This window comes from Mauremys mutica, chromosome 7 (assembly GCF_020497125.1).
Source record: "Mauremys mutica isolate MM-2020 ecotype Southern chromosome 7, ASM2049712v1, whole genome shotgun sequence".
Classification (NCBI taxonomy): domain Eukaryota; kingdom Metazoa; phylum Chordata; order Testudines; family Geoemydidae; genus Mauremys; species Mauremys mutica.
The window spans coordinates 117,793,762-117,819,298 of NC_059078.1; the positions used below are offsets into that span (position 1 = coordinate 117,793,762).

The 25,537-nt window shown below is 41.0% G+C and overlaps 1 protein-coding gene across 2 annotated transcripts in view; it reads left to right on the plus strand.

Annotated features, from left to right (window-relative positions):
- CCDC186 (coiled-coil domain containing 186) overlaps positions 1-25,537 on the plus strand; it is a 57,308-nt gene that overhangs the window by 6,501 nt on the left and 25,270 nt on the right. For both annotated transcript variants that reach the window (XM_045024644.1, XM_045024645.1), the window contains exons 2-5: positions 15,805-16,519; positions 19,294-19,420; positions 23,467-23,595; positions 24,595-24,807. In XM_045024644.1, the coding sequence (XP_044880579.1) occupies positions 15,822-16,519; positions 19,294-19,420; positions 23,467-23,595; positions 24,595-24,807 (1,167 nt within the window). In that variant the 5' untranslated portion in view covers positions 15,805-15,821. The remainder of the gene's footprint in view (positions 1-15,804; positions 16,520-19,293; positions 19,421-23,466; positions 23,596-24,594; positions 24,808-25,537) is intronic.

Consider the following 25,537-nt stretch of genomic DNA (forward strand, 5'->3'; position numbering starts at 1 on the left):
ACTTGCTGTAACTGACTTCATGGACCTTTGTTTCTTCTTTGAACTCCTGGTAGCAGTCTCTTCTCTGTCAATTCTGCACATGCTCTGACCATAATTGTCATAATTGTCAACTCGTGTGTGTGTGTGTGTGTGTGTGTGTGTGTGTGTACACACCTAGCAGCAAGCATATTAGAGAGAGAATAAAATATGCTAACCCAGGGGTCAGCAACCTTTCAGAAGTGGTGTGTCGAGTCTTCATTTATTCACTCGAATTTAAGGTTTTGCATGCCATTAATACATTTTAATGTTGTTTTTAGAAGGTCTCTTTCTATAAGTCTATAATATATAACTAAACTATTGTTGTATGTAAAGTAAGGTTTTTAAAATGTTTAAGAAACTTCATTTAAAATTAAATTAAAATGCAGAGCCCCCAGACCGGTGGCCAGGACCTGGGCAGTGTGAGTGCCACTGAAAATCAGCTTGTGTGCCGCAGGTTGCCTACCCCTGTGCTAACCTAATAATGCACAATATTAATTATAGCCATAACTGATGGACCTGTATGAGAGGCTCTCCTCTGTAATTCTTGTCACGTAGAACACAATTTCTTTATTTCTCCAGTTAATTGATTCCTCATCTCCTTATGAATCTTGGTTTAAAAACACATTTTTCTCCCTTGCCTTTACCACTTAAATTCTCTCTCATTTACCTCTGGTAGTATTGTTTAATTCAATAAAGTGTGTTGAGATGCAGCTTGTATGAAAGACATCATGCAAATTAAAGATGTGATGTATTATTGACTTGGAAATCGAACAGGAAATCTAGTTGTCTTGATCTATGCAATGAACATAAAACAGTAACTGAAGATATCCTGTTCTACTAAAAAACAACACTCCCCCCCCCCCCCACCAACTGGTGGAACTACTGAAGTACAAAGATGTGTTCAGTCCTTTTACTGAGGGAATGCTTTGAGATTTGGGGTAATAATGTAGCTGTCTTATAGTCCAAGCTGCAAGAGCTCTCTGTTCAATTTTAATTGTTAGACTGTAGTACGTGTACAGTACATGTGTCATAAAGCCTGCTCTGATGACAAATGCATATCTATACATTTCATAGACACTGATTGGACATGCTGACCTGTTTCTTTTCCTAATTAAATACCAGTAATTATAGTTAGTGACCTTGGCCCATGAAACCCAAATTAAAGTTTAATTTTTTTTACCACAAATCACATAATTGTATAAAATTCAGAATATTTTGTAGTATCAAATCATTAACCCTTTTAATACTACCCTAGTGTAAAACTACTACTGTGTGATGAAGTGTAGACCATGCCACATCGCATCAACATCATGTGGGTTTGTTTTTCTAATAGTTAGTAACTAAGTATAATAGATTGAATTAGTAACAAAGTGACAGTTGTAATTACAAGTTTCCTTGTTTCTATCAGTTGTCAGATCCTTGATAATATTTTAATTCTGTTTTTGTGTATTGTAGTAGAGTAACTTTTTAAAGGATAGTGGAAAATATATTTTTAATTTTACAATAGCCTTTCTAAGGTGTTGATAAACAGGATGATGTAAAGGACATGGAATGATATTCGGTACTATGGTATTACTAGGAGAAAATTTCTACATAGAGCTAATTTATCTGAACAGTTATGGGCTTGCTAATAATACTTAGTGCTGTTAATGAAGGTCTTTTCACATAATCATTTCCAGTCTTATTTTGAATTTGCTAGCTACTGTGTATGTTCATCAAGAAAATTCTAAACAATCTTATACACTCTGAATACTTTCCGTCCAATTAACCTTAACAATTAACACTTCCTCCCCCTCTCCCCCAAATAAACAAATCCTTCACCCTATTCTATATTAGGCCTGGTCTACGCTGGGTGTGGGGGGAGTGGAATCGATCTAAGTTATGTAATTTCAGCTACGTGAATAATGTCGCTGAAGTTAACATACTTAGATTGACTTACCGTGTTGTCTTCACCATGGTGGATCGACTGCTTCCGCTCCCCCATTGACTCTGCCTGCGCCTCGTGGCGGTGGAGTATAGGAATTGATGGAAGAGAGCTCGAGGGTTGATTTATTGCGTCTAGATTAGACGCGACAAATCGATCCTTGCTGGAGTGATCGCTGCCTGCCGATCCGGCGGGTAGTGTAGATATACCCTTACAAAGACTAAATTATCTTGTCATTTTTTTTTTTTGTATTTCCATTTGGAGTAGGGGGTTGATTGCTCAGAATCCTTGAACACAGAAACAGCTTTATAAATAAATTATCCCGTAGATACTTATACGCAGCTTTTATTTTTGGAGGAGTTGGAAACTACATTGATAGGTTTTCCTGGTGATGGAAGCTGTAGTGTAGACAGGTCATAGGAGCTGGATGATCTGATATGGTAAATACCTGAACCCTGTTGTCTGAAACCGATCCGGGTTCGAATAGCTTTGGTATTGGGAGAGGAAAAACAGGCTGGACCAGAATAAAGTTTAAAGCCAAGTGGCTGCGTTTATTTGGGGGAGAGTTACAAATTGGGCCGAGGGAGGGGGCAATTCTTAGCTGGGATGTTATCAAAAATACAAACACACCCAAAAAATCATTAACATACAAATCTATACTGCTCACTGCTTCACACTGAGTGGACAGACATGCACCAGTTACACAAGGAGGAAATTCGGGTTCGTCAGAGCGGTGCCCGGTGCAACACAGAAAAGGGACCCACGGGCCACTGCCTCAACCGCCCTTGCTTTCACACTAAGGGTTTTACCCAGAGTGTGGTGCGGCTGCGATTGTGCAGATTCCACTCACTCAGACCGCGGGGACAGAAACCCCTTGGTCAGCTAATGCCCAGATGGAGACAGCACCCAGCACCAAGCACTCCACACAAAGACAGAGCAGTAACTTACACAACTTAAAACAGTCTATAGTTAACTATCTACTAAGAACCCAGAACAGATTTACAAACTAAACAACTGAGCAATCATTAGCCAAATACTATAAAATACAACAATTTAACTTTCATATACTATATACACACTTGGTACCGAGTTAGGGAGGGGGAAAAAAGATAGGAAGCTAGGTAAGCAAAATGTCAGAAATTAGAATGCAAATACCGCACTCCAGGCGCAGCTGACCAGCAGGACAGACACCAAAAGCATGACGAGCTGATAGAAATAAATCCAAAATGACAAATCCAAAGCGACACAACACGAGCTAGCTATAACCGGAGGAGACCCTGGCTGAAAGGTTGATCAGGCCCTTCAGCTAACACGTGGACACTCCACAAAGATTTTGGGGGGAAACCTAGTTTTATTCGAAGGGTCTCGCTCACTCGTGTCAGCATCTGATTGGTCCCTAGCTCCTACACCCTTCAGGCTCCGAACTGTTGCCCCCCACGCCAATAGGATCTGCACACGGCACACAGGCATTTCTGCACAAGGCACTAGCCTGACCCCTAGATGACCAAGCAAAAAGAGCGGGAAAATGCACACAGCACTAGAATGTTGCACACCGCATCTCAGGGTTGCACACGACACCACGGTGTTGCTGGGCAGAATTAGGTCTCTGCCCTCTCCTGTGGAACAAGAACCTGGTCCAAGATGGAGGCTGCCTTGTCCTTTTAGCAGAGCAAGGTGGCCACGGACCGACAATTGGCCATACAGAACTATAACTATGTATAGGGTTGCGACACCTGTCTACCCTGTAACATCCACTCTAGATTGTACTACAGCAGAAAAATGCTTACAAATGTTCCCAGTGTAACTAAGATCACTGTTGTTTCATTAGCTTTAACAATTGTTTCCTTGGCAGAAAAGTGCTTCTATGTAGGGGGCCCATTTGTGCAGATCATCTTGCAAGATTGAGGCCTACTATCAGAATGGAAGAAACGAGTGACGGTAGCAAATGATAGGAAAAAAGAAGGTGGGAGGAAAGTAAAGGGTTAGTTATAGCAATAAGACCAGTTACTCAGTTTAGGCATGTGCACATCATAATGGGGCAAAAAAGAATTAATAAAATAATTTATAACTGGCTCTCGTTGCAGACATCACAGTGAAGAATAATTTTAAGGAGAGTTTGCAGGTTCATATAGACTTATAAAACTGACATATTTTAACATGAGTTTTGGAGAATTAAGTCAGTAAATGTACAGATAAAATATTTTCTTAGTGGAACAATATCTTGATAAAATTCAAAGTGCAGCTTGCAGACATAGATAAACTACATTCCATTTTAACAAAAAGAGGTTGAATTTCAGCTGAGGATGCATTTGGAATCTTGTGGCCTGACTTTCAGAGGTACCGAGCCAACCATAACACACTGTGAAGTCAATGGGAGCACCGGGTGCTTAGTACTTTTGAAAATCAGGCCACTTAGTTCTTTTCTCTAATTAACAAAGGTGATGTTTTGTTTATAACAGGTGGAGCAGAATACGTCAAACACATCTGGTATGCTTTGTGAGTGGAGTTCTCCCTCTTATTTTTTTTTTCATTTGGATTAGGAAATTGTGTTGCAACACTATATGACCTGTAACCACAAGTTTTCAAAGTAAGTGCAGTAATGCATGCAATTTACTCATAGAAATAGAAGTCATATTGCTTATATTTGCTAATGGAAGAGTCAGGAAAAGCCATGGATTCTTTTTGGACCATTTGCCCACAGATGAGTTCCTGTAAGAGTGAAACCAGTGACAATTGGCTTCAACTGCTTTGAAGGGTGTACTAGTCCTGCCGTACTGTGTCAGAAGCAACGACGCTGGAAAAATATAGAGAAAAGTATTCTAAAGTGTGGTGAACTGTACCATAGCCTACACATAATGCAGCTGATTTTCCTTCTTGATTCAAGTTTGCCATCTGGCTTCAGGACCAGCTTCTATAAGTCCCATCCAAAGCAGAATTTTACCATTAATTTTACATCACAAGCCTGCCTTAAAGAATGAGTAACTTTAATTTTTTGTTGGTGTGTGCATCCGACGAAGTGGGTATTCACCCACGAAAGCTCATGCTCCAAAACGTCTGTTAGTCTATAAGGTGCCACAGGATTCTTTGCTGCTTTTACAGATCCAGACTAACACGGCTACCCCTCTGATACTTGATATGTAGAGATTCCCAAGTATATCTAATAAAAGAAATCATGCAACCCATGCTCCAAGAGGGACTCTGGCTTCTGTTCTTCAGCTCAATAAGGCTAGGTCTAGGCTAGAATTTCTATATATTTCCTTTCACCACTGTTGCAGCTCTGCCAGTAATAGTAACAGCTGGAAGCACTAGCAAGGACCAGGCACATGTCTTTTAACCACCTTCTTGTCTAACCACGAAGGGCTGATGATATACTTTTTATACTTTATCCCAGTAGCTTGTTTTCTTTTCCATATGGGAATGGCTATATCAATATAAAAGTGTTTTATGCGATAACTACATCCATGTTGGGGGCGAGGGGTGGAGGTTTGTACCAGTTTAAGTGCCCTGGTGTACTTAAAGTGCTACAACTCCTGTGGTTAGAGAACTGTGTTCTGGATTCAGCTTCGACAGTACCTCTATCTTGATATAACGCTGTCCTCGGGAGCCAAAAAATCTTACTGCGTTATAGGTGAAACTGCGTTATATCGAACTTGCTTTGATCCACCGGTGTGTGCAGCCTGCCCCTCCTGGAGCGCTGCTTTACCATGTTATATCTGAATTTGTGTTATATCGGGTCACGTTATATCGGGGTAGAGGTGTATTTGAATGATATGCAGGTGCCATGCACCTAACATCTTTGAGTACCATTCATGATTCCCGTAAGCAGCATGAAGATGCTATTCTTTCCCTCTTGGTGATATGGGGAAAAGTGAATAACAATAACCTTATTATTGGGTTCTGCTGGCCATGTGTGCTGATGGGCAGTCTGCCTGAGCGAGTGTTATGCAGACCAAATGAGCATTACTTGAGTTGGAGGAGCAAGTGGACCTGACTTTATGGGGGTCTTTGCACAGAAAGGAGAGAGAGTCTGCACCATGTAGAACAGGCAACCAGTTCTTTGCTGTGGAGAAGACAGCTGCCCCACAGTCCTGGCCACTAATAATAGAGAAAGAGAAGAAAAAGTAGATCTTTCTTCCACTCATCAGTAGGAGGGAGAGGAAGAGAAAAACAGATGCCAATAGAGGGGAATGACCCTACCAACCAGGAGGGAGAGACGATGAATAGTCCCCTCTCCCAGAGACCAGCAGAGCAAGCTACACATTAATTTACTTTTATCTATTTTATGTGCAATTCAGGTTTAAAAAAAATCTTCTAGTATGTCCTCTAATTTCTGAGCTTGTGGGGTTGGCAATATGGAGGATTAGTGGAAGTTGCGGAGCATTTGAAGGATTACTGCTTAGAGGTGGTTGCTTCTGTATTCTATGATGATTTTTAAGGGAATTGACGTTGACAAAATGCAATCTTTAAAAGTCACAGGAGCAGTAGGTTGTTGGTCAACACAGGTTTTGAGAAGGGACTATGAATATAAACAAAGGATCTAAATAGTTTAAGGACTTTGCTGTTTAAAATTGGAGGGTATAAATGAGTCCCTCTGAAGAAATCTTAAGATAAGGTCTGGTCTGCGCAGTTACCATTGCAAGTTAAAGTTGAATCTCTCACAGCCTAGTATGTCATGCATTATTTTGGTTCTAGAATAATAAGTTAATCAGAGTTTAATTTTGAAAATGTGTTAAACAAATGCTATCTGCGTCCTCTAGTTTTCAGTGAGTGAATTTTCTTAAGCTTATTATTATTTTCGGCAGACTTGAAAAATATTTTTTAGTTCAGGTACTGACATTTAACATGTAATCACAGATACTTTCCTCATGTAGTAATTCAGCATGATAAACTTATTACTATGATCCGTCACATGGTTGTGCAAGCATAAACTTACTCTTGAGCTCTTCCTTATTATTTAATTTCTCACTACAAAATAACATTAAAAATCAGTGTCTGACAGACATTGTATTAAAAAACCCACCAAATCCTTTGCTTATTACATTTCTTAAAGTGAAGTTAACAGGGTGCTGTAAAGTTGGTTGTCAGTTTGCAAGAGTATGGGAGTGAACCTTGGATAAGAATCAAAGTTGAATAATTGCCATGGGGTAGATCAGACATAAATGCATAAACAAGTTAAGGGCTTAATTCTGCAGACCAGTAGGGCTACCAACATGAGAGACTTTGCAGATCGGGTCCATACTGTGCAGATCAGGCCACTACTGTGTTAAATGATTCCAATAAATATATTAAACTTTTTAAAAAATTCCCAAGTGGATTTGAGGGCACTTCAATCTCAGCAAAAGTGCTCTGGGTCAGACAAAAGACTAGCAGAAAAATAAATATTTTTACTTAAGTATTTTCTAAATTGACACCTTCAACTTGAAATGATATTATCTGAAATTTTATACTTGGAAAAGGCCATGGTCCTGCAAATGCAGAGATGCTTAACTTTAAAGATATTGATAGTCTAGTTAACTGTGGAAGCAGGGCCATCGTTACAACACACCTCTAAGATTGTGGACACTGAAAGACACTAGCAAAACAGTTTCAGTTTGTGCATTTGACAGTATTTTGTGTATCATCAGCTTCACTGTTTTCCCATTTATATAATCAGTTTCTTGTTTGCTGAAAAGACCATGATAAACATTAAAGGGGGCGCTGAAAAACCCTTTTACTTTTTTTAAAGGAAACTTAAAAAAATATTCAGCATACACTCTGCAAAAGGAAAAAAATGCATTATTTAAATATTTATTTCCAAAATATTTAAGTTGACAGTTTTCCAGCTTTAAAAGCCTTAAAAGTTTTCCAGCTGAAGATCAAAATGTGACCCAAAGATTTTAAACCAGTTTACTCTGAATATTGTGATAAATGCTGAATTTTAAGAGGCTACATAAGTGGTAATCATAACATTAGTCTGTATTTTTAAGATCCAATTTAAAAGGAAATAATGAAAAACAAGGTTCCTCTTCATCAACCTTCAGAGCAGAATTAATAATACGCATCCTTCAGCTTTCTAAGACCTTGTCAGTGTCTAGATCCATCTTCCCTCCACCCACTTCCAGGTCTGCTTTCCCCCTAACATTCCTACAGCAGAGTGTGTCATGCACACCAAAAAAGTGTTACTCATTTTAGCAGACAGTACAGAACTTATAAACGTAGACATGATTCTTGTCTCGTGGGTGTGCATTGCTGTGTGTATTGAAAAATTCAGTCCTGCACAGACTTGTGTGTAGCAGAAATTCATATAGACCCATTTATCAGAAAACACGTCAATGAAATACAGGACTCAGTATAAACCCCTAAACTGCTAAATCTAAACGATGAGATTAAACCAAATTAGTACCTCATTTCCTCCCCTTGCTTCCCACTCTTTGTACCCACAAGGAGTTCAGATGTCATTGTCCTTCTTGCTGCCCTCACCACGTTGCTCCTGCTGGCACTTTTTATGTTGGACGATAATACCTGGGATTACTATCAGTAACAAAAATTGTCACGTTCTTAACAGGCCATCCTCTGGTACTAACAAAACAAAAACAAAAAAAACTACATGTCTCCCACCTGCTGCTGAAACTGCAGTTTTACTGACTCAAAGTACTAAGGCAATATTTAAAACATAACTGAATTGTGCTGCCCTGCAAAATTAAATTTTGGAAATACCATCAAGTGGCAGAGGAAAAATATTTGCAAGTCATCTCTGGTGCATGCAAAAGATGTTGTAGCATCCCCACGAAAGTAGTAGTTTGCAGCGCTGAGTTAGTAGTGTTACCAACCCTTTCGGTGGTTTGTGGGTTTTTTCCCCTTAAAGCTCGAGCTCCTGGAGTCATGTGATTTTGAGACTCTCTGCTTTCATTTATACAAAATAGGCCAGTTTCTAGCCCTTATGCTTAGAGAGAAAAGCTTTCAATGTGAACCCTAAAATCTCAAAAACCAGAAAGCAAAATAGAAACTTAAAAATGATTAAATCATGATTTTGAAGGCCCGACTTATGGTTTTTGACTGCTTGGATTTGGGAATATGGAGTTAGTACTTATGGCTGTGCTATCGTCTGCCAGTATGATGGAGAGAGGGGTGTTTTACTCCTGTGCAAATCTTATTCATTCTCTCTCTTGTCCTGTGCCAAACTGGTGACTATTACTTTATCAGCAGGGCTATGGTTTTGAAGTGGAAGGCTTAGACTTGTCCGCACTCCACGTACCACTTGGTTTTTTGTTTTTTTTTTATTTTATTTATTTATTTGTAATTAGTGTCTGAAATTCTCATCTGGTCCGTTTACATCAAGTCTGGTTGAACTGTGTCCATGCAATGGTCTCCTCTCCTCCCTCCCCCACTGTGCAGCTCCTTTGCAAACCACATTTGTTTATCTCCACCATCCATGCTGCTTAACCCCCGTATGGGCTGCGACACAGAGGCAAAAGTGCTGGGAGGATATGCATGGAAAATGAAATGTTGAGACAATGCACTTTGGAATGCCCTACCCTGTAGAGACCTGGGAGGAAGGAGAACTGGTCATACTAGTGGTACAGACATGCTTGGAGGGTTCTGCCAGAGCACCGAAGTGCCATGGACTAGTTACAGGATCTAGGTATCTGGCAAAGTCAAAACATGGTTAGCTGCCATGGTTACTAATAGACTATTAATCATGTCGTGTGCTGACAACAGCTAGAGATTAACCACGCCACTTGCTTACACAATATATAAATAAATGCCACCTCTATAGCGGTCGATAAAATACTTTATCTTGTCATAAGTTTGTGTCAGTGTTCCATAACCACGCTGACATCTGACAACCTACATTAGGGCACAGTAGACAGCATCATAGATATTAGCCAAAATGTCAGGTTTGTTTTCAGAAAACTGCTACTGCTAGGCTAAGTTTTATTGAAATTTTACACGCTGTATCATTACCAACACACTTTAGTTGACAAAATGGTGACTATCTCTTTCCTTAATTTATAAGACCTGTAGCAAGTAATTGCTTCAATAATTGAAAGAGTATCTGGTGTATTCTGCTGTATACATGTTCAAATTTGTTGCCTTGTTCTATTCATTTGCAAAGGCTATTTTACATAAATATCAAAATAGAGGTGGGATGGCCATCCATGCTTATGTAAACATATTGGATGGAAGTTTCTGATATGAAGCTAAGCAGTGAAATGATGAAAAATGTTGGCATTTGTTTCCATTTAAATGTTAGCAGTTGAAATGAAAAAATTAGTTACCACATCCTATTGAGATGAATTTCAGCCCCACTCCTGTCCCAAATTCAGTCTGTTTATAAACTTAAAAGGATGAAGATTCAGTACAGTCTTCACTATCAGGAAGGCTAGAAACATTTGTATTTTTTAATGTTATGTTTTGGGAAACAATTACATTTGCAGGAAACCCTAAAATGTCAGAATTTGCTGGTTTTTCTCCTTTAGCATGTTTGTGTTTGTCTCTGTATAGTTTCCCTATATGTTTAATTGTCGTTAAACATACACATTATCCATGGTTACCATTATTCCTGGGGGAATTCTGCGCCACTGCGCATGTGCAGAATTTGTCCCCTGCAGATTTCTTTGCTTCCCCGCAGAAAATTGACTTTCTGATGGGGAAGCAAAGGGAAGCTACAAGAGTGATCGTACGACCCTTCCCAGCAGTATGTTTCGGGTGACCAGGGCAGCCAGCAGAAAGGTAAATCACTTTGGGACAGGAGGCAGGACTGGGGAAGACCTGACTGGTAGCTCTTATCCTGCGCCATGCTCATCTGCTAGTCCTGGCTGGGTTGGGGAGGACGGGACTTCCTCTTCCCCTGCATGGCATCTGGGACTGTGTCAGACCCACCCCCAGATTTCTCCCCTGGCTGTAGGAAGCTCTGCAAACTGCCTCCCTCTCCCCGCACTTCCTACGCCTATCGCTCCTCAGCTGCAGGCGGAGGGATCACTGTACAGGGAGCTGCTCCCCCATCCGCCCTACCCTCATGCATCCAAACCCCCTCATACCCAGACCCTCTTGCCGAGCCTCACTCCCCCTGCACCCAGAACCCCCCTTAACAAACTCCATTCCCCCTGCACCTGGACCACCCCAACAAGCCAGCTGGATCCCCACCCTACCAAGCCCCAACCAGCTGCACCTGGATCCCCACCCCACTGAGCCCCATTCCACCAGCATCTGAGCTCCCCACACCCAAACCATCACCTGCTGAGCCCCAACCACCTTCACCTGGACTCCCCTGCAGAGTACAATTACCATTGCAGCCAGAACCCCCCAACAAGTCCCTGTGCATCCAGATCCCCCTCACACACACCCAGATCCCCCACTGAGCTGCCCGCATCCAGATTGCCCCACACAGAACCCTCTCAACCTACACCTGGATTCCCCCCCACACTAAGCCCCTCCACACTTGGATCCTGCCTGCCCATGTCTGGTACACCTGGCATCGAGGGGCAGGGCGCCGGGGTGTTTCTGGGGCAGGCCCGGTCCTTGCGCTGTGTCAGGGTTGGGTGCAGCCTCACCGCTGAGTCTGTGTCCCAGGCGGGAGCTACACAGTGATCTCCCACCTCCGTGCAGCCAGTGTCCTGTGCTCCCTAATGCTATGCTGGAGCCTCCACATTTATTTAACAGATAAAATATGCAGAATTTTGAAATCCTATGTGCAGAATTTTAATTTTTTTTGGCACAGAATGCCCTCAGGAGTACACCATGAGGCATAGAATAGGAGACCAAAGTTATGTGCCAAGGTGGTGGTATTTTGTTGCTCTTATTAACAAATGGATATTATTAGTCTCTCTCTTGCTTCCATTTTTTTTTGTAAAATAAGGTCACAGACTAATGTTAAGAGAAAGTGACCCCAACAAGAGAATGAGAATCTAGAGTGAGTGTGTGTGTGTGTGTGTGTGTGTGTGTGTGTGTGAGGAAAGCTGTAGTAGCTGGAGAGTGGATATTGTGGTGTTTTCACGTGAGGGGTGTGTGTGTGCATGTGCACATTGACCCTGCAAGTGTGTGCTGAATGCACTAAATAGCAGGTGTCATTAGGAACACAAATTATTCTAAACCTTTTCTGTTATTTTTGCAAATGTTAAAAGCAAGACAATAAAATGAGAAAAATGGAAAAGAAATTCAGTTTGTACCGACACTAAATTCAAAAACATTTCAGTTAAATGAAGAAGTTGACAAATTTCAGGACATACTAAATGGTTTGTTTGACTCGAAATGAAAAATCAAATAAAATGAGGGGTTAGAGATTCACAAAAAGAGTGGGACTGCCAGTGCTTAGGGCACTCACCTAAGATATGGGAGATGCAAGTTCAGTTCTTCCATCCCCCTCCCCCCTGCCTGATGTGGAGCAGAGATTTGAACTTGGGGGTATGTCTACACTGCAGAAAACAAAAAGAAAAAAGCCCTGGCAGCAAATTTCAGAGCCTCAGTCTGCAGACTTGGGCTTGCACTCAAAATAGCAATGTAGATATTCCCACTTGGGCTCTGAGACCACCCCCCTCACCAGGATTCAGAGCCTGAACGGGAATGTCTTACATTTGCTATTTTTAGCCCTGTAGTGCAAGGCCTGCAAGCCTGAGTCTATAGACCTGGGTTCTGAGACTCACTCACACCTTTTTTTTAATTGAAATGTTTCCCCCCCCCGCCAGTGTAGACGTATCCACAGTTTCATACACTGCAGGAGAGTTCTTTAGCCACAGGGCTGTAGAATATTCTGATGTGGGGCCTCTATCTCTCCTGTTGAAGGTGTTCTATTAGTCACTGGGCCAGAGAAAGTGACTCCGTTGCCTGATAGTTAGGGCACTAATCTGGAAGGTGGGAGACCCAAGTTCATGTCCCTTCTCCAGTGACTGACTACACACACACACCCCTAAAAATTATAAGTCACTCTGGGCAGCAGCAGCAACGCCACCTTCTGTTTTGTGAATAGCGCCTAAGTCCCAAAATCTTTCTCCTGTAAGTATTTAGCAAATTTGTGTCAAATTCACAAATAGTTTCTAGCTGACTGAAACTGCATTTTTTGGGGAGGGGGGACAAAAATGCAATTTGTGTGAAAAATTGTTGCCAGTTCAAATCTGAGTACACCAGATTTTCCGCATACACAATGTACAACAACATAAAATTGCCTCAGAAGTAAAACCAATGATGATGTATCCGTGCAGACTTAGAGGTAGATTTTGTGTTCAGATGCTGTAATGCAAGATTAATAGAAATGCAAGTGTGTTACTTTGAACACGTGGCTCTGATTCATGTTCTTTTTGTTATCTCAGGACAGAAAGCATTGATAATGTTGTCTAGCAAGATGTTGCTTTCATAAAGCCAACTGTTGCACCATAAAGATGTTCCCCAGTGCAAAAGTGTGCTGAGAAAGACAGCTGAAACACATTTGTTTCTGGAGTTCATATTAAGATGTACATCAAAATGAAGAGTTCCATAGGTCTTGGGCTTTCTAACAGGTCACTTGCTGGCTTGAACTAGAATAAATGGTGGATACTCTGAAACTTGAAGTATTTAAATCAACATTTGAGGACTTAAATAACTGAGCCAGAGGTTGTGGGCCTATTGCAGGGGTGGGTGGGTGAGGTTCTGTGGCCTGTGATGTTCAGGAAGTCAGACTAGATGATCATGATGGTCCCTTCTGGTGTTAGTCTATGACTCTGAGACTTGGATCAAGGTGGGACAGTAAAACTCCTTATGTAGACTGTTATTTTGGTATGACTTCCTTTTTTAGGCCTGGTCTAAACTACCAAATTAGATTCACGCAAGGTGACTTATGTCAACCTATTTGTTCTATGCTCAAATTTGTCACTCCCTGATGTAAACACCTTGCTACAGCGATGCAGTAACACACCTCCCCAAACAGCGTTGAGCCATGGTCAACCTATTGAGGTCAATGTAATGTGAGTGTAGACACTGTGTGACCTATGTCGACCGTAACAGTCCTCCAGCATTTGTCCCACAGTGCCTGACAGTGACCACTCTGGCCACAGTTGTGAACACCAAGCCAGGGTCATGGAGATCAGAAGTCATCCCCCTCCCCTCCCACATGTTAATGTTTATTTTTTAAATACTTTTTCCTGATTGCCCACCTAAGTGAACGCACTGTGCAGCTCTCCCTTGTGAGCAACTGACCATGGCAGTTACATGCTCTAGATGTGCAGTTGCCTGGAGTAGACAGAGGTCCTGGGTCTGTGGAGAGACAAGACTGTGCAGACAGAGCTGCAGCCAGTCACAGAAACATGAACATCTGTGAAGAGATTGCACAGGGGATACTGGGGGAAGAGTACAACAGGAATTGGCCCCAGTGCTGTGTGAAAGCAAAGGAGCTGCAGCAGGCATGGTTCACTTTTTCATAGTGCAGACTACATGGTAATAGTGTCTTGTACGCCACCCCCATTCAGTTGTGACGGCACAGACTATCTACTCGCCTGGTCCCGATGATTTTAATCTTCAGCAGCTTCAGCACATTGCATCTTGCGTTGAAAGTGACGAGAGGACAGTGTTTTGCGTCTCTTTTAAAGGGTCTGAAAAGTGAGTTGTCCTTTTTGAAAACAGCTGATTGCTGTTGTCTTCAGTATATCTTTCTCCTATGTGTTCTGTTTCTGTAACTTCCTATTCTCCACAGGCTTCCCTGTCCATGTTGCCCGGGCATCTAATGCTCTCCCTGGCATGCTCCTCCTCCGATAAATTGTCTCCTGTCTGTCTCACTCTCTGCTCTCCTGTACGTTTTCCTCTTGTTGATGGCTGGGAGCTCCTGTGCAGCTGCTGGCTACCATCCCTGGGTGTAGTTCCTGTCTCCTCCTAGTAGAGACAGCTGGCCAGGTGGCTCCTCATTGTTTCCAGCTGCATTTACATATTATAGTGGAAAGCATTAAGGGTGGCTATGGATCACAGACCTGATAAAGTTGATGGGTGTATTAAGCACCCTTAATTCAAGCTAAAAGAGAAACCAACTAGATGTCCTTTTGTTTAGTGATAGCTGAAGCCATACAAGCTGCTGCTCAAGGTGCTGGCCAGCATGGCAAGGGCTGAGCAGAAGCTAAGCCATGTGTAGCCTGAGGGAGTTCCTTGGAGACTGACTGACTGAAAATACAGTAGCTGGGCATTGATCGGTTGCAGCTGCATGTGAGGAAGAAGGTGAAAAGAACCCCTCCAGTTTGCTGGGTCTAGAGACCTCCATACGGTCTCAAGGGTCACAACAAGCAAAGAACTGATTGGTCAGTACCTGGTGATGAGAAACTAGTGTATGTATGTGCGCTCACTGACTGTGAAAGAGGAAAAACCTGTGGACTACCTGAAGGATTGTTATGGATGGCTGGTGGTTTCCAGTCTATAGCAAGAAACCTTGTACTCTAAGGAATCATTGTTGTGAGTTTTTAAATCACCTTCATTGGCAAGCTTAAAGTGAAACCTTTACAGTATTTTATTCTTTGGAAGCATTGTTTTTGCTATTTTTATCTGAAAGCAGGAAGTGCTTCATTTTTTTTTTTTTTTTTTAAAAACACCGTAGAATGAAAAAAACATTTGCCACCTCTACAGTTTCCTGCAAGAGTTATTGAACGGGAGAAAAAAAAACTCCACTACATAAAAATTAAGTTAAATTTCAGTGTCTGATATCCTTCCCTGTCCCCTGAACATCTTCTTTTTTTAAATAAGAGATTTATAATTGTTGAAACAGTGAATGTTCAAATGTTTAGCAGACAAAAACATTGGCTAATCATTGGCAATGTAAAACCAAATTCTTCTCCTTCCTTCAGTGTCTGAACTTCCAACCAAGTATTTTTTCCTCTCCCGCATTTTAATCTTGACTTTTTGAATGTAATATATTGTCCAAATTTTCTTTCTAGATTCCTAAAACGGAAGGATGGAAGAGCGTTTACCGGGAATGCAGAGCATACTGGAGCCGGTCAATCTATCAAAGGAAGACAATACACCTTCTGGCTCATCAGGTAATGAGAGCACAAGCAAGACGTCTGAAGTGAAGGACTGCTCAGATGTTGGTTATACTGGTGATGAGGATTCCAGCTTGGAAAGGGAACCTAAATCGTTGGCATCAAACTACAATGTAACAGCTACTGACATAAGAGGGGATGGAGCCATAACTGAAGCGCAGGAGTTGCCGCTTTCACCTGATTGTGGTGAAGGTGGGGACTGCTGTGCTAATACATGTTCTGAAAGACAAGTAGAAGACTCTGTGAATGCAGAACATTTGCCTGGTGAAGGTTTTGAACAACAGGTTTCAAGAAGTAATGGCACAGAACAATCCCTAATGGAAATACTGCAGGAGCTAAGGGAGGAGTCTGACTTCACGAAAAAATCTAGCCATAGAATCTATTCAGAAAGCCCCTATGACACAGACTGCACCAAGAAACTTATTTCCACAATACAACAATCATCATCACAGGAGGCTTTGCTAGAAGAAATAGAATCTGAACTATTATCTACAGATTTTACGAAAGAGCGTAAGCTCCCAAATGGAATGAGGAAGGGTGAACATGCCTTGGCAACGTTTGAAAAATGTGTGCAAGATAAATACCTCCAACAGGAGCAAACTATAAAGAAGTGAGTATCTAGATTAACCGCAGGACAAATAAGTGTGTGCAAGAGTAACCTTACTAGGCTGACCAGATGAGAGGAAGAAAATATCGGGACACGTGGGGGGGGAGGGGGAGTTGTTTGCTGGCGGAGCAAACAAACAAAAAAAAAAGCTGGGTGCTGCCGGCGGAGCAAAAACTCTATAAAGATTCTAAATTTAATTCACAAATATGTACAATGAGTACAGCAAGACCTCTAACATTCTTGTTGAATGTGGCAGGAACTGAACAGACATTTGTTAATCCTTAATCTGAAATCCTTGGTCAGTTAGCCTACCATTAGTTAGAATTCCTTTTTAAGTCCATCAAAGTACTGGTGACATGAATCCTTTGTCAAATACAATAAATTAATCCACTCTAATTGTTATTCAGTTTCATGCTTATATCTCCTCCAGAAGAATTTCATCAGCTATTCCAATTGTTAAACCAGTTATGATGGTTAACTTGAAAAAAGCAACAGAGTCCTGTGGCACCTTTAGGACTAACAGATGTATTGCAGCATAAGCGAGCATAAGCTTTTGTGGGTGAATACTGAAGAAGTGGGTATTCACCCACAAAAGCTTATGCTCCAATACATCTGTTAGTCTTAAAGGTGCCACAGGACTCTCTGTTGCTTTTTACAGATCCACACTAACATGGCTACCCCTCTGATACTTGTTAACTTGAAGTTTCCTCTGCCAGTTTGTGATGGCCAAGTTTGGATTTTAAAAAGAAGGCTTGAAAAGGAAATCTTTAAGCAATTAAGGGCTTTTATTTTTATGCATACATCTTCAAGCATCAAATAACATTGAAATAATATCTGGTAACACAGTAATTAATAAGTTACAGGAAAGCTTTTGAAATTTATAATTTACTGTATATGTACAAAGTTTGTTACAAGAAATTTTTGTATTAGAATTGTTAACTCAGTTTTACTGAATGAAGATTGTTCAAACTCTCTCTCGGCTCACTGCTTGAATTCTTGGTTCCCCTTTTATCTTTCATATTGCTTTCTCTGTATAACACGAGGGGTATTTGCTCACTAGAAAAACCTAACCTTCCTCTTCAAACTCTTTTCTGCTGACAGGGCTGGAAGTGAAAGTGGCTTTTATTTATATATTTATTAACTTCTTCTGGGAGGAACTGTGTGACCACAGTAATAGCTGACCACATTTAAAAAAAAAAAAAATCTCCCAGAGAGAACTTCCATTCAGAGCATGGGATTCTGGAGAGATCTGCTATGATTTTGGTAACCTTGCTTCACTAAGTGGGGGGGGGGGGAAAAACTGTGACTTTGTGAGTCTGGCATGTGTACATTATGCATAAAGCAATTACAAAGAATTTGGGAGTGTTTCGGGGAGTGGGAGTTGAAGGCAGTGGGTGTCTAGATGGCAGTAATTCCAGGGTATTGTGTACAAACAAGTTAGCTGGGTTTTACCTGTTTGTTTACTCTGCCCCTCGTTTGTAAATACTTGATTACAGCAGATCAGTCTTGTGTACTGGTCACTATCTTAAAGAGATGCAGACAAACCAGTGCTGCTTGTCTTCTGCCTTTTTATACTCTTTCCAAAACAGTGAGCCCTGCAACTCCCTCCACTCCCTTAAGTGCCTTGGCGTTGGCTAACCTGTTTAGGTGCTTCTGAAAATTCCCCCCCCCCCCCCCCCCCCCGCGCCTGTCTGCATCTTTAGACTCCTACGTGCTTTGTAAATGGGGCCCTAGGGCGCTTTTGAAAACTTTACCCCTGAGTTATAGGTATAACTGTCTTCTGCATCACTTCTGGAATGCTACCGTATGCAGCCATAATCTCAGCACAAACATGCCATCATTTAGGCTACAGCTTTGATTCAGCCTTCAAGCTGCTATACTGTAAAGCAGGGGCTCTCAACCTTTCCAGACTGCTGTACCCCTTTCAGGAATCTGATTTGTCTTGCGTACCCCGCCCCCCACGTTACACCTCACTTAAACTACTTGCTTACAAAAAATCGGACCTAAAAATACACAAGTGTCACAGCACACTAGTACTGAAAAATTGCTGACTTTCTCATTGTTACCATATAATCAGAAAATAAAATCAAATTGAATACAAATATTGTACTTACATTTCAGTGTATAGTCTATAGAGCAGTATAAAGTCATTGTCTGTATGAAATTTTAGTTTGTACTGACTTCGCTAGTGCTTTTTATGTAACCTGTTGTAAAACTGGGCACATATTTAGATGAGCTGATGTGCCCCTGGAAGACCTCTGCATACCCTCAGGCTGGGCTACATGTACCCCTGGTTGAGAACCGCTGCTGTAAAGGAACAAACTGTTTTAAAACATTTGAACTACCTACGAGTGGGGGAGAGAAGACAATCTTGTGGTTAAGAGACCTGACTGGGTTTGATTTCTGGCTGTGTTGCAGGCTTCCTGTGTGACCTTGAGCAAGTCATATCACTCTACACAACCGTAACATGAAGATAATATCTGTATGTTCACATCCATTGTTGCGACTCTACGCTTACCCGTTGGAAGTACTCTGGTGTCATGGTGATGGAGACCATGCAAGTAATCACTGACATTACTGCCAGCCACATTGTTAGTGTAGCATCAATTGCTGCCATGTAGCTAAGGGTCTGTCTTCTTTTTGTAAAAGCGTTGCATATAGGGAAGTGCAACAAAGCTGTTCTGGGTTAAAAAGTACCGGTGCCCAATTGTTCGGATCACTTTTCCTTGTCTTCCACACAGACACCAAAGCAAAGCAATTTTATTTCATCTTTACAGATTGATTAAAGAAAACAAAAAGCATCAGGAACTGATTTTGGATATTTGTTCAGAAAAGGACAAGTTGAAAGATGAATTGAAAAAACGAACAGAAACAGAAAAGCAGCACCTCAACATTATTAAACAGGTACAGAAAACAAAAGAGCTGACTATGCTGTCTAACCTTTCATTGACCCGTACATTTAACTGTCACTGATGTTAGTAGGAGTTTCTAGCCAGCATTGTGTGCGAGGGAGGGAACAAACTCCCGATGCTAATGTAGCCCAGGCATTTATTGACTCATTCTTCCATCCCACGAAGCCTTATTAGTTTGTTGAAAGCACTTACTGCTATCTTTGGGTTCAAATCACTGAAATGTTAAGCATCCAAGTCTATTGAAGTCAATGGGAGTTGCACATGCTCAGCATCTCTGGGTATTGGGCTTTTTTGGGGGAGAGGGATAGCTCAGCAGTTTGAGCATTGGCCTGCTAAACCCAGGGTTGTGAGTTCAATTCTTAAGGGGGCCACTTAGGGATCTGGGGCAAAAGATCAGTACTTAGTCCTGCTAGGGAAGGCAGGGGGCTGGACTCAATGACCTTTTGGGGGTCCCTTCCAGCTCTATGAGATAGGTATATCTGATATATCCATATCCTGTAAGTGCCTTCAGTTCCCATTTGAGGATGACTGGATGACTAAATGGTAGCACCAGGATTCATACTCAAATTGCAAAACACAACCTTGGCATGCACTGTATACTGCATTTATCTGAAAATTATATTACTGTTTGGGCCTGCCAATTTTCTGTAGCATGTGTGTGAGGCCACCTTTTAAGGATTAAATACTGTACTATATACAAATTAATAAATAAACAAACTACCAGCTACAGATAACTATATATAATCTCAAGATTAAAGGCTAAAGTTATAATTGAATCTGGGAATGCTGCAGCTGTTGACCACTTAAAGCAGGGGTTCTCAAACTTCACTGCGCTGTGACCTCCTTCGGACAATAAAAATTACGACATGACCTGGGGGGCCAAAGCTGAAGCCCAAGGACTTCAGTTCCAGGCAGGAGGCCTGTAACCTGAGTCCCGAAGCCCTCAGGCTTTAGTCCCAGACCTGGGTAAGTCTAAGACAGCCCTGGCAACCCCATTAAAATGGGGTTGGGACCCACTTTGGGGTCCCGATCCACAGTTTGAGAACCACTGACTTAAGACATTGTTGCAATTGGTGACCTTAGAAGAATCTCTTAACATATTAAAGAGTTGCACTCCCTTTTAGGACAAGGTATTGTGTGTAGATAGACAGAAGGAGGAATTTTCTACAGATATCTCCACGAATAGCTTACAGAGATTCAGAAGAAATCTAAACAGTAATCTGTCCTCTTTCCTGTTTGTTAGTGAAAATGAAAAGAAACCCCTAAAGTTGAGAGATTAATTAGAAAAAGGGAGAAAATCTCTGATATATAAATATACTCTAGAATAGACACACACTTCAAAAGAATGCTATTTAGGGATGTATGCTCCATACAGATCATTATAAGAACAAATAATGTGTGATACTTCAAGTTACTGTATATGACCCAGGCATTTCCAATATAATAGTTATTGAGAACTGTGTCAAAGCAAAGAAATGTGTACTTGGTGTTTACTGGTGCAAAATATCACCAGTGTGGCATCCTACTGAATGTCATTACACATTTATAGGATTTGTTTGCTAGTGCTACTGCTGTAAGGGTTATTTAGGCATGTGTTTATAACTTGACATTGAACTTGTTCTGTGGTGAAATAGTGTCCAAACTAATTTTTATATTTTAAAATCAATGTTAACGTTTTAGTCATGTCATAGATCTGATTATTAATTTCTGTGCCACACAGATTGGCAGGGGACGTTCTCAAGAGCTGTGTCAAAGATTTATACAGTACTTGAATGCATTGAGGGTACAGAAGCTTTGTCTGTTTTCTGTGCATCTCAAAGCATTTTTGAAAGTACATAGCATGGATGGACTGGAAATGACATTTTAAAAACATTACAAGCTAAATGGAAACAAACTTCTGCATAAAGCAACAAATGCAGCTCTCTCACTGTCCCTTACTCATATTCCCCAATATCGCTCAGCGATTGCATGAGAATCTTGGATTTGCTATTTCATACCATATGTGCTGTAATGGAAAGTGCTAATGATAAGTGGGCCTTTCTGTTACTACTGTTTAATTCCATTTGTCAGTTAAGTCAGCTCTTCAATGCTTTTAATATTGCACACTACAGAAGAGATTACTTTAAAGATGTTATTCAAGTAGCTCTTTGATATTGCATCTTGAAATGAAACTTGGCAGCAACTAGATTCCTGGGTTGCAGTAACAGATTTAGGGGTGGGTTTTTGTTGCTGCTCAGTAAATTTGTGTACAGGAAGTCCTTAAGGTTTTTCCTTAGCTTGTCTGACAATCGGCAGAGTAAAATCATACAGCTCTAAAATGCGTTCACAACCGCAAGCAAAACCTGCTACCATATGTGCATGCTTACACAAGTGTATTACGTGTTTGTTTTCATGCTCCCAGCTTTAGAGGGCAGGATCAAGTCCTTGACATGGTGACAAAACTGTTTGGTCTGATTCTTGCCTTTTGGACATGTATATCTGTATAGGCAACTTCATAAAAATGTAAGACCTAATGCCGAGCTCTCAATTTTTATTCTGTCCTTGCTCAGTGAAACATTTACCTAAGCAAGGAAAGCTTTTCTAACTGGGGTGGCCAAACTTATTGGCCCACATATGACAATCTTAATCATAGAATCATAGAATCTCAGGGTTGGAAGGGACCTCAGGAGATCATCTAGTCCAACCCCCTGCTCAAAGCAGGACCAAACCCAACTAAATCTTCCCAGCCAGGGCTTTGTCAAGCCTGACCTTAAAAACCTCTAAGGAAGGAGATTCCACCACCTCCCTAGGTAACCCATGCCAGTTCTTCACCACCCTACTAGTGAAAAAGTTTTTCCTAATATCCAACCTAAACCTCCCCCTCTGCAACTTGAGACCATTACTCCTTGTTCTGTCATCTTCTACCACTGAGAACAGTCTAGATCCATCCTCTTTGGAACCCCCTTTCAGGTAGTTGAAAGCAGCTATCAAATCCCCCTCATTCTTCTCTTCTGCAGACTAAACAATCCCAGTTCCTTCAGCCTCTCCTCATAAGTCATGTGTTCCAGCCCCCTAATCATTTTTGTTGCCCTCCGCTGGACTCTCTCCAATTTATCCACATCCTTCTTGTAGTGTGGGGCCCAAAACTGGACACAGTACTCCAAATGAGGCCTCACCAGTGCTGAATAGAGGGGAATGATCACATCCCTCGATCTGCTGGAAATGCCCCTACTTATACAACCCAAAATGCCATTAGCCTTCTTGGCAACAAGGGCACACTGTTGACTCATATTCAGCTTTTCGTCCACCGTAACCCCGAGGTCCTTTTCAGAGAAGTTCTGAGAGCGGGGGCACACATGCCAGAACTTGGGGCTTCAGCCCCACTCCTGCTGAAGCCCTGAGCCCCAGTATACATGCCCTGTGGGGCTGAAGCCCCAAGACCCCCCTCCCGCTGGACAGAAGCCCCTACCACCCCACTGCTAGGAAGAGGTCCCAAGCTACCCCCTGCAGTCTGGTAGGTAGAGAATGGGGAGGGGTGTCTTTGCGAGCTGTACTTTAACTGTAAAAGAGCCGCATGTGGCTCATGAGCCATGGTGTGGCCACCCCTGGTTTATAGGAACCTCAGAATTTGACCCATTTCTCTTTACCTTTTCACATAGTAATTTATTCTAGTCCAGAGGTTATGCTTAATACAGATGCTCTCCGATTTACCCAAGGCGTTCTGGAACGGAACGCTTGTGTAAGTCGGGAATGTATCCCCAACAATTACGGGGGGGGGGGAAGCTTACGGAACTTTTTCTGTAAGTGCGGAAACCCAGGGAGCGTCTGTATGGTGCAATCAGCCCTTGACAGATGATGAGCTCAGTCCCTTTCATCTTTAGTATTGCAATACAAAAGCTGGGCTGTTACTAGTGATTGTTGCAGTTTGATTAGAGTTCGGCAAGTGCAGTATATATTTAAAAAATGCTGTAACATCTAATTTGTAAGAAATGTTTGTACAAAACTTAATGGAATCTTTACTGACTTTTCTATAATTATCTGCTAATGTTTGCTTTGCAGTTAGAATCAAGAATAGAAGAGCTTAAAAAAGAAGTTAAAACTGCTAAAGACAAGCTTGTAACACAAGATGCTGCAGTCAAAAATACTATTCAGCAATTGCATAAAGAGATGGCATTTCGTATGGACCAGGTAATCTCGAATTCCTTTGAAGTTTTAATAATTGAATCTCTCATTAAAGAATTAGCTTGCTGGAGGAAACATTCAGCAGCCTGAGCGTTGCAGTCAGTAGGTATGTTGAAAATTGATACACCGAGGCTTCCAAAATGTTTGTTTTTTAACTAATAGGATTCGATTATTCAGGCATTTTGATGGCTAGTGAGCTTTCAAGTATTTGTAACCTTTTGTAGAGCCACTAACACATATGCTTTGTCTGGCCATGCTCTTTCATTTGTGTATTTATATGTAAAATAATGAGCCCAGGAATGATTGGTTCCCTGTAAATTTTGATTTGATCAACATTTACATTACTTTTGAGTGGAGGAAGAAGTCCACAATTACGCACACTTACCTGATCTTTTCAAGCACAATTAAAAAGATACAAAAAAATAATATTTTCAACTCATTTTGTGTTGCTGGAAGGTCATCTGTTTTCTCCCTTAAGATTTTGCTAAGCCAAAGGCTTTCTCTGTGTTACAAGAATTTTTGAACATTTTTGTTTTCTTAATGAAACAAAATTAGCAATATCTGGACCACAGAGTTTCTGTGTGAGAAATGATGTACAGCTGAATAGTAATTGTTAAATTATTTACAATAACTGAGGAATGGAACTGGATAATCCACTTAGGAGTTATCAAATTATATATTCTCCATTTAGGAGTCATCAAATACATTCCAACTGCACCAGCCTGCTGATTATGCAGCTAAAGTAAAATATTTAGCTTTTAGCTTGCAAATACTTAAACACATACCTGTAGTTACAACTCTGAGTAGTCCCATTTAAATCAGCGGGACTGCTCATGGTAGTAATGTTAAGCCAGTGCGTACCTTGCTTGCAGAATTGGGGACTTTAAGACTTGCCTTCAGTTATGTTTTAATGACTGTGTTGGAGTACTGCGAGTATCCATTGTTCATGTATAAAAACTATCATCAGTGAAATGTAAACTTACGGTTGAATTAAAATTTTTAAAGGCAAACAAGAAATGTGAAGAGGCACGCCAAGAAAAGGAAACTATGGTGATGAAGTATGTTCGAGGAGAAAAAGAGTCTCTAGATCTCCGAAAGGAAAAGGAGTTACTGGAGAGAAGACTAAGAGATGCAAATAAAGAAATTGAAAAGCATGTGAATAAAATCAAGCAACTTTCTCAGGAAAAAGGAAGATTGCACCAGCTCTATGAAACCAAGGTACTTTTAAAGAAATGGTTAAAAGCACCATTTTAAATAATCAGAAAAGCACTTGTCACCTTTATTTAATAATTACGATACCTTATTAAGTTTCCTTTTACTGTGTGGCTGCAAAAGACCCATTTTATGTCAATATATATTTTGGGGGGGGGGGAAATGAGATCCTATTGTCATCTTCCTGAGATTCCTATGGGTTCTTCTGAACTGAAGTTTGTAGCGTGCTAACAGCACCATTTTCTTTTTGCAGCCATTATATTACAGATAATCACTTTATAAATCTTCACTGCTTGTAAAAAAACACTGTAGAATTTTGTTATGCATTTTTTTTCTTCCCCTATGGCTGTCCATACTGTTTTTAAAAAACTGGTTTTTAGAGAATTAAGTAAATAAATAGGCCGAGTCATCAAAGCCTGCACTCCTTTTTGGAAGTCAATGAGAGCTCCACACATGCTGCAATAACTATATCAGTCCTTTTCTCTTGTACTCTTCCACGGGATTGTTTGAATTTGAGACATCTGTGCAGATATGTTCCTTACAGTACTAAGGTTCAGCAAATTCTCATTACAAGTGCAGTGTCAAGGCAAGAGACAAACATTTAAACTATCAGCAGTCTCAAAATTTTAAAATGTAATAATTGTTTAAACTATTAAAAAAAACCCCAACAACTGATTTTTGTGCTCCTGAAAGGTCCAGTATTCTCCCCAAAACAGAGAGGGTTCAGACTACTCTG